At 37.1% G+C, this 16633-nt stretch overlaps 1 protein-coding gene across 2 annotated transcripts in view; it reads left to right on the top strand.

Moving 5' to 3' along the window:
- Window positions 1–14429, top strand: part of BLNK (B cell linker) — a 74792-nt gene extending 60363 nt beyond the window's left edge. For both annotated transcript variants that reach the window (XM_045854119.1, XM_045854120.1), the window contains 7 exons: window positions 217–259; window positions 2538–2622; window positions 3083–3114; window positions 6208–6284; window positions 7108–7191; window positions 9371–9526; window positions 14038–14429. In XM_045854119.1, coding sequence (XP_045710075.1) covers window positions 217–259; window positions 2538–2622; window positions 3083–3114; window positions 6208–6284; window positions 7108–7191; window positions 9371–9526; window positions 14038–14157 — 597 coding nt within the window. In that variant the 3' untranslated portion in view covers window positions 14158–14429. The remainder of the gene's footprint in view (window positions 1–216; window positions 260–2537; window positions 2623–3082; window positions 3115–6207; window positions 6285–7107; window positions 7192–9370; window positions 9527–14037) is intronic.
- Window positions 14430–16633: the final 2204 nt, after the last annotated feature.

The following is a 16633-nucleotide window of genomic DNA, read 5'->3' as shown; positions in this document are numbered from 1 at the left end:
CTCAACACCAAAGGGACATTGCTCCTTCTATGAGACACATCCAATCAGTTGTCACTTAAAGTAAAGGTCATACTGGAGACCACATGTTTTTAATTGTTCTTGTGATTGAAAGAATAACTATGCATCAGAGAAATGTTCTCCCCAAATATTTATTTTAATGATATTGCTTTGACTTTTATTTCCACATTGAATGTCTTTGCTTCTTTTTTTTAATAGATGCCACTTGCCTCTCAACAGAATGCCTCAAGTGTTTGTGAAGGTAAATCTCTATTATTTTAAAGGAGGAGCATGTCCTCTACTTTTAATTAAGGGTTTGTATGTAAATGTCTTTCTAAATTCTTTCATTATTTATAAGCTAATCACAAATATGAAACTCAATTTTCTAAACAAAATGGATTTCCCATTGCAGTGAGTAGTGAGTAGCAAAGCTGGTTAGTACCTGAGCTTGCCTGGGCAGCATCTTTGGAGGGGGTTACAGTCTGCACACCCCAGACCTATCTGTTTGCAGACAGGTGTTCCTTGCCAGAAACAGTGCCGTGGCCTTCCATTGGTATGAAGACTAATTCAGAGCCATTCATGCATCTTAGACTAATTGTTTAGTTCAGGAACGAAACTTTTAAAACCTTGTTTATTTGAACTAGTTCTTTTGCAAAGTTTTCAAAATAATATTTTCAGAGTTCCAATGTCTGTCTTAGTGTATTTTCAAATGCCTTCCTTCCTGTGTTTTATCATAACCCTAAAACCTTACATCCACTTTTTATTAGAACATTCCAATTTTAAAAATATTTGTATTTGAAAAATCCTGGAGGGGGTAGGGGGACAGAAAACAGTAAGAACCATCCATAATCTCAACACTTAAAGTACCATGTAAAAGTTAAACTTCTGTACCTATCTGATTCCACACTTGAAGATACCTAATGCTAAAAACTTAGTGATTGTTTCCTCATTTCCTGAGTTAATACAGGCAGATCTACTTTAAGTGTTCTGGTTTCTCTGACTATGGATGGTGGACATTTTCTGAATGTCCATTACAACACACCTGTTTGCTTTACTTGCTCCAATCATTAACTCCTTCAATGTTTTTTTACATCAGTTCCTGCATCTTTCTCCCCCAGGGCTATTTCTGAGTATCACTCCCTTACTGCTGTCTTACTTTCTTCTGCCTTTCCTTTGAGGCTTCTGCCCTGCTGGTCTTCCATTCCTTGCTGTCCTCAGGCCTGTTGAGCAGGGAGCTTAGAGTGACAGTGGAGCCACAGTGTGGGCCTCTGCAGGAAGTTAGTACAACCCTGTGCAAATTTCATGGCTTCAGGAGCCTCTAAAAACCAGCCAAGAAGGGGCTCATGGCTTCCTCTGTGAGGCTCAGATGTCCTCATTCCCCAAGGACTCCCAGTGCAGAAGTGTGGCATGCCATCTAAACCCAAAATGGGGAGCAGCCTCCTCCCACCTACAAAGGAATCCTCCAGAATGACAAGGCCAAGAAGATGTGGTCAAAGCTAGTCAGTTATGGGGACCTAACATGCTCATTGTTCCTCCTCCTGAAACTACCAAGTTGTTAAGCTGTGAATGAAACCTCTCCCATGGCAGCTCGAAGTAACTTGCCACAAGCTTGAAGCATGATCTTTAGAGGTTCAGGGCTTCTGAATTTCAGTGCACTGCAAATAGCCCTGAAGTCTGTCTTACCATTTATTTGAGTCTTTGAGTTCCTTTACTTTTACTTGAGTTACTTTTACTCCTATGGGTTCCTGTAACAGGAGATTAGCAACTCTCAACCATTTTTCCATGCAAGAGATACACCAGGGACATACCCAGATTTTAACACACTCTAGACCAAATTTGAGGGAGGATAAAGCATTAAATAATTTATAATCACACCTATTAATGGTTCAGGAGTAAAGTTCATGATGGGCTTCAACATAAATTCTTACATTGCAGGCTGTGCCCACTTCCCTGTGTATTTGTTATAACTCCTCTTCCTCTCCCCCTCAGGAAAACACAGTGATGCAAGAGAGGTTAACATTGTTATAAAATAACCTTGACTTTGCTCAATCAATTTTTCAAAAAGAGTAGATCATTCACAAAATGTCATATCTTGTCACTTATCACTAAGAAATTTCTTAGAGTCATGTCTTATGACTAATGAAGACACACACACACCCAGGGTGTGGTAACACCTGTGGGGAGGCCACATAGAAAGCAGGAGGTGGGTGGCTAAAACCTGCTCCTGTTCTGGCTCCTACCTGCATGCACACACCTAAAGGTCCAGATCCCATGGATTCAGTCCCCACCATGTGCCTTGCCCAGAAATGAAAGCAGAGGCAGTAGAGTGTGCCTGTGACACTGGGGGCAGGGGTGCTGGTCCAAATAGCACAAACACATCACCAGACCAACAGGTGCATGAACAGATGACATCCTAGGGAGACATATGTTCGTAGGAAGACATCCATCTAAATCCAGTGCTCCTCGGTTGATATTGCTAGGTTTTGGCATGGGGACAGACATTTCACTGTATTTCTAATATGAGAATTCTCTTGATACAGAAAAACCTATACCCGCTGAACGCCACCGAGGATCTAGTCACAGACAAGAAGCTGTGCAGTCACCAGTGTTTCCTCTTGCCCAGAAGTAAGAATCCTTCCCTTTGAAAACTAGTTTCCTCTTGTTGCTGCAGGCATTATGCCTGCGTTGTCACACCACACAGTGACATTGACTTGTGGTGCTTGGTAAAGATCTGATATTCCATTGCTTTGCAATTAAATTTGCAAGGGTGTTGTTAAGTTTTTAAGTAGGTAACAACTTTAAAAGAATGGCTTAGAATCTCAGAGACCTAATATTCAGGTTAACTATTGGACTTAACTAAAATGTCACACCTTAGTCAAGGCTCCTCCTTTTTCAAAAGGAAAGGGAACCATTTTTCTTATTTTGAGGGGTTTGGTGCCTCTACTACCTTTAGATCTGGTTCACTGGCCATTGCTGTTGATTCCTTTGTGAGGTTCCTGTTCACAGAATCTTCACTGAAAACAGAAAGTCAAACTTACTCATCTTGTGCTCTGCCCTCTAATTAACCTGAAATTCTTTTTTTCAGACAAGTCCATCAAAAACCCGTACCTCTACCAAGTAAGTACAATGCAGTCATGGAGAGTGTTATCAGGCAGTAGTGGTGAAGGCTGGATCTTCCTGTCAGAGTCGCCTGGGTTCCAACAGAACTCGTCACTTCTAGCTGGAGGACCTTGGTATCCTCTCTAGCTTCATCTGTAAAATTGGCCAAGAATATTTTTCATAGACTAGTTTTGAAAAGTAGATAGATTTGAGATAGTTTTTATGTTTTCATTTTTAGTATTGACTGAATATTTTACTGGTCATACTGGTCATATTTTACTTACCTGATTTTTTATGAAACCAATATGACTGTTTTCAAAAGAAGTAAAACAGCCTCTGCAAAGTACCTGGTACAGTGCTTGGTACATAGAAGGTCCTCAGCAAATGATAGCTCCTCCAATTAAATCTGAAATACATTTCAATGAGCATAAAATAGACCTGTCAAAGGTACCCTGGAAAAATTTGGAAAATATCTGGATAATTTTCCCAAGGCAAACGTTACCTCACCCTAAAAATATATGAATCAGATAAGTTATGCGTGCAGAACATAACTGCCCAAACCTTGATTTGCTTTCTATTTAATGTAGGGGGGAAAATGAAAAAATAAAACAAAACAAACCCTATTTTTTACCTGGGTAATTTGGAAAATATGCCAAAATAATCAAGATTCAATAAATTTAAATACAGAGAATAATATTTTTTGTTATATATACCAAAAAATTGCTTATACTGAACATAAATCAGTTTTTTAGGTTTTTAATTAGATTTTTTATTCTTCTTAAATAAATGAAACATACTAAATACAAATTTTTTGAAGATTCTGAGCACAATTTCAAAATGGTTTAGCTCTAGAAATTTTGTTTCACTATGTAAAGCTTTTTCATACCTTTTATTATTTTCAACCCAAAGTCATTTCTTCAATTGATAAATATGTATTGACCATCCACCCTGTGCCAGGTGCTCTTCTAGATACAGGGAATCTAGACAGAGCAGCGAATAAAACAGAGCCCTTGCCCTTATGGACTTGGATTTTACTGGAGGAGACAGGCAGAAAAAATAAACAGCCAGATGAATCACATAATGTCAAGTAAATACTGAAGTGCTCTGAAGAAAAACAAAGCAAGGAAGCAGAGGATTCGGTGGCAGAGACGATTGGTTTAGATGGGGCAGCCAGGGAGGGCCTCACCTGTAAGATGGAGTCTACAGCTGCTCTCACAAAGGGCTGATGTGAGGAAAGAATGAGTGAAGATGTGGAAAACAGAGCAGGACTGGAGCGAATTTATAGCTGAGAAAATGTCAGCCTTGAACTCCTCCAACTGCCCGAGCTGCAGAAACCACCAGCCATCCTGTACTTAGGATGTGTGTCTTAAATGTGTGTCTTAGGAGAGCCTGCCTACTCTCCGTCTCCTGCTTCTCCCCATACCCCTGGAACCCTCCCTTCCTTCAGACCCAGCATTGCTGGGCCCGCCAAGCCCTCACCACTCCTCCTCCGCTACTTTGAACATCCTGCTGTCTCCTGTGAATTCCCAGGACACTTTCATCTGAAGCACTTGGTTTATCTAAACCTGGTTCAACCGCAGATTTTGCCTTTTAATAAAGAACAACTCTGATGGCTCTAGGCAAAACCTTAGAGTCACCCTTGACTTCCTCACTTGCTTTCTTCAAATACATTCCAGCTCTGTCTTCAAATACACCTGGAATCCAACAACTCTCACTGCTTCCATCGATGCTGTTTCTTTCCTAGCCACGTCCTCTCCTGGCAGGGCTTGCAGAACACTGAATTGGCCTCTTCTCTCTGCTCTTACCCCCTTTATCTATTTCCAACCCTGCAGCTAGACTGACCTTGTTAAAAGCAAGCAGATCACATTACTATTCTGTCCAAACCCTCCAAAATCTTCCCATACCATGTTTGTTAAAGCTCAAGTCATGTCCTGCAAATCTGGTTCCTTCATCACCTCCTGTCTCCCTTATTACTCTCTCCTTTCCACACTGCACTCCAGGCACAGTGGTCCCACTTTAGTCCTCAAATATATCAGGCCTTGCATTCGCTGCTCCTTCTACCTGGAAGGTTCTTTCCTTGCCTCCTCCCTCTCCATTTGCAAATCTTACCCAAATGTCTCCCCAGTGAGGCCTTCTTTCCCTGACCAGTGGATTTAAATGTACTACTTGTCTGAAGCTGTCTCCAATCTGTTTCCCTGCTTATTTTTCTCCAGAGCACTTATGACTCTGTAGTATGATATATATATATATTTACTTATGTCTTTATTGCCTATCTCACTCCACTAAAATTTAAGCTCCAGGAGGGCATAGCATTTTGTTGTTTTGTTGACTTGTATATTCCCAATGCCTTGATCCTTGGCAGGCACATAATCATGAATGAATGAATAAATTAGTTAATGAATGAATGAACAAATGAATGAACAAATGAAAGCAGCTGAGTATTTTCTCTGTTTCATGTGTCTTCATACTTAGACTAAGCTTATGCCTAAGGCAGCAATTCTCAAACATTTGGTCTTAAGAGCATTTAACATTCTTAAAATCTGACCCAAAAAACTTGAGTTTATGTATTCCTATTGATATTGGATGTATTAATTAAAACAGAAATTTAAGGCATTTATTAATCCATTGTATTTAATATTTTATTAAACTCATTACATGTTAACATAAATAACATATTTCCTATGAAAAATAGCTTATCTTTTAAACAAAAACAATTAGTGGGAAGAGTGATATTGTTTTACATTTTTTAAATCTCTATAATGCCTAGAATAACAGAGGCAACTGGATTCTCCTGTCTGATTCTATGGTCAGTCTGTCACAATACATTTTTCTGGTTGAAGTATATGAAGAAAACTGGGCTTCACAGAGATATGCATCTGGAAAAAAATCCCGTGAAAGGATTTTGGGAATTCCAGACATCCTCAGACTATGCTTTGGGAACTATTGCTTTTAAGGATTGTGTGTGTGTGTGTGTGTGTGTGTGTGTGTGTGTGTGTGTGACTTTTCAGTGTGTGTGTGTGTCCCCTGCAGCACTACTATAGTGTTGCAGTATAGGCATAATAACTGCTCACGAAATAATAAAGATCCATTGATTTTTCAAATCCCTTTCAGGGTTTCCGGAAGGGGGCAGCCCAACTGTGGATGTTCCATTACCCAGGTTTTCATCTAATTCCAATGTGTCAGAACAGGTATGAAATAAATACTTGTTGTTACCAGTAAACTGCAGGAAAGAGCATGTCTTCTTTCAAGAGAGAGTTTGGAGTGAAGCTTGAGAACAGACTATATTTTAAGTTGGCTTGTGAGTTGTCATTTGCTGATGGGTACAGAATACATTTTTGTTTCAGTTATTAAGACCTTTCTTCATCTGTTCCAATCTGTATTCTAGATGCCCTAAATAACAATTTGTGGTTCTTCAAAACTATGAAAGAAGTGTGTTGCTTTTTATTGTTCTTCCCCTCACATAGCTTCTCTTAAAACTACGTAATTTTCCCAGAATAGATCTGTGGAGGCATATGCTATTAAAACACACAAAACGGCACAGCCTGTAAAAAGAGTAAGGACTCTCTGTGCCCTTGGACAAGTCTCCCTAGGCTTCCTCAAATATAAATTAGGGATTACAGCATTTATCCTTCTTGCCTTCAAAGTAGTTACAAGAATCATATACAATAATATTTGTAAAAACACCTTGGAAATTATAAAGCACCCACAAAGCAAAACAAAACAAAAAAATATGATCAAAAAGGAAAGGGAGATTATAACTTATTTAGAAGGAAGAAATGGTTCAGGAATCTAGCAGGGTTTAGTTCTTATGTTCAATTACTAAGGTTAGAAACTAAGGCCAAGTGGGAAAAAGTCAACTACATAACCCTGTAATTGACCAAAGGAAGCATCAACTCTTTACAAACTACTGGTCTACAAGGAGTTAGGCCTGTCTTGGTAATGCAAAATGGAACTCTGTTTTTCATGCACAGAAGTTCCATCTCATGCTTAAGAATTCCCTCTATTTCACAGGAAGCTGATGTTCACTGTAAGCCATGGTACGCTGGTGCCTGTGACCGAAAGTCTGCTGAAGAAGCATTATACAGATCAAACAAGGTTTGACCATCTTAAAGTCTCATATCCTGTCCTCAGCCTGTAATAGGCACTGTTGTCATCCTATTAATAATATGCTAATTAAGTAACTGTAATAATTATGGAAGCAGGGATCTTTTTTCTTTACTTAGGAGGAATTGCCATCCCCTCCACTCTTTCAAGCATTTTCCCCTTTGTTCCTCCATCTCATCTCTACTTGTCCTTCCATCTGGACAAGGATTCATAGGCTCCTGGGGGCAATCTCAGAAAGGCTTGGTGCTACATGAGACCATTCAGGAGTGCACAGTAACAGGCTATTTTGGATCAGTGCATGGGATAAAATGCTGAGGTTGAGATGGAACAAAGGACATAGAAGGAGATTTTAGAAGCATCCAGGCCCAATCATGGAGGAACACTAGGCACAGTTTGGACAATCTGAGATTAAAGTACCACTTTCTCTTTTCCTCTCCCATTTTTTTCACTTGTACCCTACTTTGTCAGAATATGTAATATTTGCATACTATTTTTGCCACCCTCATTTTAATCCTAACTCTACAATTAAACATAATAAATACGTTCTATCATTCCCTTTGCTGGCTTCATCGGTTATCTCCTTTTGTTTGATAAAGATTACCTTGTGCTAGATTCTCAGAGAGAACTGTGTTTCCATTATCCCCTGAGTTCTTGCACATTCAAAACTTTTTTCATAGTCCTAGACCTGGAGAAAATCTTGGCTTTATATAAAATCTTTGGCTTGAGCTTTTAAAAGTGTTGCTCCCCTGGATTGCCTTGTTCTACCTAATACTATTTTCTTGCAACTATATGTAATCTAATATTTTATTCTAAACCTCTGTAGACTTTTTGTTTTTAAAGTTTAATAGTTTAACCAGAATATGTCTCTGAGTTGATTTCCAGGTCAATTTTTTCAGACAGATGGAAGCCTTTCAACAAATAGTTTCATTTTCTCTTATTTCCAATATGTTTTCTTAAACTATAGCCTTAAAGAATCGTTCTGTTTCCTTGTTTTTTTCTTCAAGGACTCAATCTGCATGCATTTTGGACCTTTTGCCTTCCAACCAATTTGACTCTGTTGCTGTACTTTTTAAAAAACCTTCCCCCACCCTTCTCTATCCTGGTGGTTCCTATGCCTTCCTTCAGAGATTTATTAAATCTTCATTTGAAATAAGTTTGTCTTTCTTTTTATTTTCTTTGCAGAGAGTTTGACCAGCTGTTGTTGCATTTTTCTTCCTATTTTTTGTCCATTTTTAGTTCATAATTTTTGAATTAAGGATTCTAGAATATTTTATAAAATATTCCAATATCTAAATTTGGAATGTTGTGTTGCAATTTTTATCTGCTTCAATATATGTTTTTGGAGAGAGGATTTTCATCACCTGAAATACTTTTATTCCCAATTTCTACTTTCTTCTTAAAAGTACTTTTGAATAAAACTCGATCATTTTTTTATTCACAGGCAACTTATGGACATGGTTCCTTGTTTAAGAGTACCCTCTAGGTTTCATCTTAATGTGTGCCTTCAGACATTCTAAATCCTATAAACATAATACCTTATTCAGTGTATCAAAAAGTACATTGAGCGCTGTCTGGCGTGGCTCAGGTTGCGGGTTCAATTCCTGGTCCAGCCATGTACAAGAGGCAACCAATCAATGGTTCTTTCTTGCATCAGTGTTTCTCTCTCTTCTTTCCTCTCTCCCTTCTTCTCTCTCTAAAAGCAATAAAAAAAATGTCCTCAGGTGAAGATAAAAAAAAGTGCATTGATCTAATTCACGATTTTCTGTAAGTATATATAAACATGTAAATATAAAATATGTTTATATTTTGTATAAGTATGTATTTACTGAAGTATTTTCTTGGAAAATAATAAAACAAACTTATCAATAATAAAATCATGCCCTGGCTGGATTGAGCATGGGCTGCGAACCAAAGTGTCGCAGGTTCGATTCCCAGCCAAGGCACATGCCTGGGTTGCAGGCCATGACCCCCAGCAACTGTACATTGATGTTTCTCTCTCTCTCTCTATCTACCTCCCTTCCCTCTCTAAAAATAAATAAATAAAACCTTTTAAAAAAATAAAATCATATAGCTAAATAATTATATTTTAAAAATAGGTACTTTCATAAACTAATATCAACCTGTAGAAATATAAGACTAACCATAATTATGCTTCTTGTTTAATAAACAGGATGGATCATTTCTTATTCGGAAAAGCTCTGGCCATGATTCCAAACAGCCATATACACTAGTTGTATTTTTTAATAAGCGAGTTTATAATGTCCCTGTGCGATTTATTGAAGCAACAAAACAGTATGCTTTGGGCAGAAAGAAAAATGGTGAAGAGGTGAGTAATTTCTCTTTTAATCCAACTCTATAACTATGTATTGAACACAATGGCATCATACGGTGTTAGAAGCTAGAGATGAAGAGAAAGGACACAAAAGTACTTGGTCCACATGCATTCATGTTATAAACAGATAAAGTACTATGTGTGGGGAGTATATCCTCTGAGAGAACAGAAAGGAGGAAAGACTGGCATGATGTAAAGGCTACACTTGAGTCCTTTTATCCTGCTACTTAGTGGGGTCAGTCTGATTCAGTATTTGAGTCCAGGGGATCATAAAAATCAAGATTAAAATGTCAAGTGATATTAATATTACAAAAACATCAAGGTTAGTGTCCAGAGCTCCTAAGTCAAGAACCAGGACATCAACTCAAATTCCAAGGTAGATGGCCAGGGAAGGATCAGAAGAGACACAGTAGCCTGAGTTGAAACATTAGACTATACCTTGGGCCAGAATAATCTTTTGGGCTTGCAGCAAGAAAAAAACATTAGGTCAGTAGATCTATTCAATACAGGAGGTCTTGAATATTAACCAAACACAAACTTCAGCACCTCTTTAAGCTGGACCAAACTCAGTGCTTACTATGTCTCTGTTTAGCCAGTTTGTTCCTATAAATGAGCCCTGAAATATGGAGTGGAATTACCCATGAATGGTCAGAAAGGGAGTGGTACTTGTTCTGGTCTTGAATGATGGGCTGAATTATAGGTAGAATGAAAGTTAAAGTGGATGACAAGAAAAGTGGAAAGAGCAACCTAAGCAGAGAAAATAGCATTTTAAAAGTTCAAAACATTTATTTTCAATATTCTTTCAGAAAGAACTACATCCATTCCAAACTCAGCACTTGTTAGGTAGTAAATTGTTAGAAAGTGTCATAGTTTCTGAAGTGTTTATCTTCTCCACTAGATGAGGCCAGGGACTAGGCTATGCCTTGCTCACCTCTCTGTTTCTAGAACCATAGCACACTGGCTGGCTTCAGTGGGTGGTTGATAAGTACTTATTAAATGAGAGGATTTGTTGATTGAGTGATTACAGGCAGGAGAATAGCATTTGTAACATGAACTGATAAGGTCTTATGTCAATTAGTGTACTCTTTATTTTGTTTTTTAAAAAATGTGCTAAAAACACATATAATAAAATTTACCATATTAACTATTTAAAGTGTATAGTATAGTAGTGTTACATATATTTACAATATTGTGAAACAGATCTCCAGGACTTTTTATTTTGCATATCTGAAGCTCTATTGAATAACTCCCCTTTCCCACTCCCCATAGTCCCTAGCAACCATCATTTTACTTTTTATTTCTATGAATCTGACTACTTTAGATACCTCATATAAGTGGGATAACATAATACAATGTTCTTTTGTGACTACCTAATTTCACATAGCATAATATCTTCAAGTTTCACCCATGTTGTGACAAGATTTCTTTCCTTTTTGAGGCTACCTAGTATTCCAATGTATTAGACACCACAATCTGTTTATCCATTCATTTGTTGATGAACATTTGGGTTGCTTCCACCTCTTGGCTGCTTTAAATAGTGCTGCTATGAACATGGGGGTGCAGATATCTCTTCAAGACTCTGCTTTCAATTCTTCTGGATGTACATATCCAGAAGTAGGATTGCTAAATCATATGGTAGTTCTATTTTTAATTTTGGAAAGAACCTCCATGTTGTCTACCAAAGTGACTATATCATTTTATAGTCCTACCAACAGTGCACAAGGGATGCAACTTTTCCACATCTCTGCCAACACTTGTTATTTTGTTTTTTTTAATAGTAGCTATCCTAATGGGTGATTTCATCATGGTTTTGATTTGCATTTCTCTGATGGTTAGTGATGTTGAACAGACTTTCCTGTTTGTTGGCCATTTGCATATCACCTTTGAAGAAGTGTCTACTCAAGTCCTTTTTCAATTTTTTAAATCAGGTTATTTGATCTTTTGTTGTTGAGCTGTAGTAGTTCTTCATTATTCTTGATATTAATCACTTATCAGATACACAATTTACAAATATTTCCCCCATCCCATAGGTTACCTTTCACTTTGTTGATTGTGACCTTTGATAAACAGGAGTTTTTAAGTTTGATGTGGTCCTATTTGTCTGTTTTTGTTTTTGTTGACTGTGTTTTTATGTCATGTCCAAGAAATCATTGTGAAATACAATCTCATGAAGATTTTCTCCAATGTTTTCTTCTAGGAGTTTTTATAATTTGGGCTTTATTTTGCTTTTAATTAAGTCTCAGATATTTAGAAAATGCAAAACTCTTGAACCTGAAACCACAAACACTGATCAAGATGAAAATTGGGTTTTAAACTATGAATTTCATTATCATTTAACACCAGTCTTCATTCTCACTACAACCTTTATATGACAAATATTTTAAAGTAAATGCTCCTAATAGTAGTAACCAGTGGTAGGAGGTGGTAGTGATCCTAGTAGGACAGAATGACTTTGGATGGGTGGTTTCATTCTAAAGCCTCCTCAGGGATCCCATACTTCTACAAGAGGCTTAAGGGTGGATGAGGGAGCTGTCCTCTTTACAGGTCCTGAAATTCAGGTAAACGGGATTCTTCTTGGCCTAAAGAATCTTCATCCCTACCTTAGAATGGATAGATCAGAGATTTACCTCTCTCCCCATATATCCAGCCTATGGACACCAAAATAAATAGTATATTATTATAATGGCAGCTGGAAGTATTGACAGTGTCCATTAAAACTCTTACTTAAATTATTTATAATAAAAAGATTGTTTCTCCCATTTACTGAGCATCTGAATGGAAAATGAAAACTTTAATTACATGATATCATTCCTGCAGATATTTTGAAAAGTCTGTCTGTTTTTGTGTTTGGGTGTATATGGGTAGAAAAAGCAACCAACTGATTGTTTAATTTTTTATGTAACTATTTTGGCATAGATACAGTATTGAGTAGCTTTATAGCTCTTATATGTGTTTGCTTTTTTATTGATCATGAGATTATCAGTTATCAAACAAGTTGTTTGTTCATGTATGAATATCTCAAATACACTGAATTAGTCCAGGCAGGAAAAAAGAGGAGCACTGAGGGGAAATGCATCTAAGTTAAGCTCAATTTTTCATGTAATTAAATTTAAAAAATAGGCCAAGACCACTCCCTACTACAAACATTTCAACTCAACCCCCTTCTTCAAACATTAAATCCCCAAGCAATACTCAAAAATATTCAGGGACTAGGAAAGAATAAGGTCCTTGTTTAAAAGTATACCAACTCTTTCTTATGTTTCTTGGGCTCAGAATACACTTTTTCCCTTGGAATCCACTTCAGAGAGGTTGTGCTATTTCATTTCTGGTTCTTTAGTCCATAAATTTAACTTCCAACAGCATCAGTTTAATAACATTCTATGCCAAACAAACCGAATGAATGTCTTTATGTATATCATTGGCAATAGCAAAAGAACTGAGTGATTGAAGAGACAGTAAGAAATAAAAACTGCATATACTCAAAGGTCCCCATCTCTCACCTCCCCACCCTGATCTAATATTCAGATAGCCAATTATCTAAAAGACAACTAGTGTTTAATTTGAAAAAGTTGACCAGTATTCTGAATACTTTACTTAATTCACTATATAGATATTTAGAAGCTATCCAAAGAAGTAATATGGCTTTAAAAATTTTTTTATTCCAGATTTTTGTCTTTATCTAAAAATTAAAAAACAATAATATTGAGTGATAATAATTGCTAAATTTATGGCACTGTTGCAAAACACCTTTTAAAAAGTGACTCTAAATGCATTTATTTGATGATTGTGATCTGTAGCACTTTTGTATAAGCAAATTTGATTTCATGTTCTGTGTTATGTTTCTTGTACCTTTCATTTAAAACATTGATCATTTTAAGAAAAAAATATGATAACTTTAAAATCTAGAGAATAGGAATTAATATATGGAAAAATAAATATGTATGTTAAAAGCCTAGCATGGAATTTCATTTTCAATTAAGCACTAATTTACCTCTAAACTTACTGGACGCCAAAGCAAAAATAGAAATATGAAGGTTTACAAAGCTTTCCTTATTTATTAAAAAAAGAAAACGGAAGAATACGAATTTATCTGGGAAATAACTCTTCCCTGACACTAAATTCTAAGGTTAATTTATTACAGAAGTCCTTATATCTAAGACTGTACAACTGAACAATAAATAATGTAGAGAAATTCACTGTATGACAGTTTTACACTTGACACTAAATAAAAAGACAAAATATTGCCTCATAATTCAATGAAGTAATTTCTCTAAGTACTTACACTAATTGAAGCTGTCAGTTGTGTTTTCAGTCTTTCTGAAAATATGAAAGGCTGAGTTCTGCCCCCTTGAAGGTTATAGTATTTGTTAAATTAGACATTTTTGGGTAGAATGCTAGCTGGGACCTAATAACTGACTTGAGAAAATAAAAAAAGATGGGGGGAACGAAGCTTAAAGTTAATATAAATGCCAGTGTATAATTCACCTACGTTTTTTTTGCTCCAGTACTTTGGAAGTGTGGCTGAAATTATCAAGAATCATCAACATAGTCCCCTGGTTCTTATTGACAGTCAGAATAACACAAAGGACTCCACAAGACTGAAATATGCTGTTAAAGTTTCATAAGTTTTTTTAAAAAAGGAGATCAACATCACTGCTCCAGACATTTTGCTCTATCTCTACTTTTAAGAAAAAGTTCCCAAGCTTCATATTTTGGATTATGAATCAACCAGTAATAAGACAGAAGACGGAGGCAGCTTTTGAGGTGGTCGCGGTCTCCTTGTAAGAAGCTTGCTTGGACTTGTTCTATTGCCTGACCTGATGAACTGTTAATATCTGGTGAGAAGGAGTCATCATGCTATTAATATTCTCCAAATAAACATTTTTATTTAAAAGAAGCAGGTGTAAAGTATTTTTAGTAATGTAAGTAAATAACACTCTTTTCAAAATAAGAAAATAATAATCTTGGGTAGAACAAAGCCGCTGGAAATTTAGGCCACTACACTGCTCACTGGTGCACCAATGTAACTAGGATATCTACTGCCAGTGCTCAGCAATTATGTTTTCCTTACAATTTTATTTGTAGAAAATAAAAATATAGATAATTTATGATAGTTATTAAGTACAGATAATGGAGGGAGGTGTCATAGTTCCAACTATGGGAGATGTATATAGAGGTTTTTGTCCATGGTTATGTTGTCAACTTTGCTTAGTAAAATAATTATATCCTCTTTGATCTGCTTGTCTATTAAATGGACACTAAAGTTGATATGAGGTTCAAAGTAAGATGAGAATAATAAAACTAGACTAAAAGCCGAGGCAAACAGAGCAAGGGCAGGAAAGCAGACAGATGAACACAAAAGATACCATTGTGAGCAGCCATATCCAAGGTCTTATAGTTCACCCCAGAAATGTATTACCTTTTGTACTTTTTATTCTACTTATACTTTAGACAACATTAAAATGATAAATTAATTAACAAGTTAAGATAATTCTAATAATTAAATGAGGAATGTTCTTGATCACTGAATAAGATAGTGATCTCTGAAAGGATTATGAAAGGCTAGAAGGTAACAATTTGGGAATAACTCACAGGCTCACCTGTAAAGATAATTGTATTTTTAAATGTCATATGCTGTCATGATTACTATTTATAAGTTGAGTTGTGTTGCCCAAAGAAAGGTATGTTGATGTCCTGACCCCTAGTATCTTAGAACATGTTCTTATGGGGTCTTTACCAATGCGGTCAAATTAAAATGAGGTTATTAGGGTGGGCCCTAATCCAATATGATTGGTATCTTTATAAAAAGGGGGAATGTGGACACAGATGCAGACATACACAGAAGGGAGACGAAGTGAAGAGATGCCTAGGAAGGGCTCCATGTGAAGACACAGGATTAGAGAGATGCATTTATAAGCTGAGGAATGCTGAAGATTGCCAGTAAACTACCAGAAGCTAGGAAGAGGCAAGGAAGGATTCTTCTGCAGGTTCCAGAGGGAACATGGCCCTGCTGACACCTTGATTTCAGATTTGTAGCCTACATAACTGGAAGACAGTAAATTTCTGTTTTTTTATTCACCCCACTGTTGGTACTTCGTTATGGTATCACCGGGAAACTAATATAATCCATACGCATTTTTGACAATGGACTCATATGTAAATGGGTTTTAGAAATTTTGTTTGGAAACCTCTCTCTTTTCCTTCTAGGAAAACAATGGAATCATTTAGAATGCACTAGAAGAGATAATTCACCTTTTAAGGAAAACTGAGTTTATCTTTTCTAAAGCAAAGCATCCATTTGTGGTGTGAAGTATGACCTTTCTCATCCATCAGTTTTCCTCAATGTTATGTGGAATACTTTTCTAATTAAGTAGATCCTCACTAATTCCTTTTGTTACTACAGTGATCCTGGCTCCATAGCAACCTCTCCTGCCCTACCTCCACTCTCCTCCTCTGAGTGGCCTATTCCATCCAGTTAGGTGGAAGCGCATAGCCATGAGATTATATTAATCCACTGTCGTTTGATATTCAGCACTGTTGGGGTGGATTTCTCGGAGCAGAGGCTGTGAGAATTTCTGGGAGATTAAGCCAATCTCTGCCAAGGGATCTATTCCACAAAACTGGGAGAAACACCTAATCCAAGACAGCAGTCTCTTCCTACCCCCACCTCATACAAGAAGTCCACCGGAAGTCTGCTCTATGTACTTCTGTAAAACCCACCTCTGCAGGTGGTATAGGCTTCTCTATGACACTGGAAAAGCCTTCAGGAGATCTCAAAGGCCCTGTCTGTGATGTTCAATGCTTGGCAAACACGTCATTATACATAGGATGATTTTCAAACAGGCTAGGTGGTAGAATTGCAGTTCTAGTCCAAAAGCACACTGCATAGCAGCTGAAGGAAACTAACCACTTCAGTTCCTGTTCTCTGTTCCAGGGATATTGCAAACCAGATTGCAGCTTCACTAGTAGGAAGGCTGTTCAAGTTTGTGCAAATAGACAAGAGATGGGAAGACTAGGCCTATGGCCATCAGAAGCCTGATGGGCTGTAACAAATGAGCCAGGGCAATGGTTCAGAGACTGTGCTTTCTAGGAATTAAACCA

This window comes from Phyllostomus hastatus, unplaced genomic scaffold, assembly GCF_019186645.2.
Source record: "Phyllostomus hastatus isolate PE091 unplaced genomic scaffold, TTU_PhHast_1.1 phas_scaffold_1066, whole genome shotgun sequence".
NCBI lineage: Eukaryota > Metazoa > Chordata > Mammalia > Chiroptera > Phyllostomidae > Phyllostomus > Phyllostomus hastatus.
Note: the sequence above shows the minus strand (reverse complement) of the source record. Positions and strands in the feature narration are given on the sequence as shown.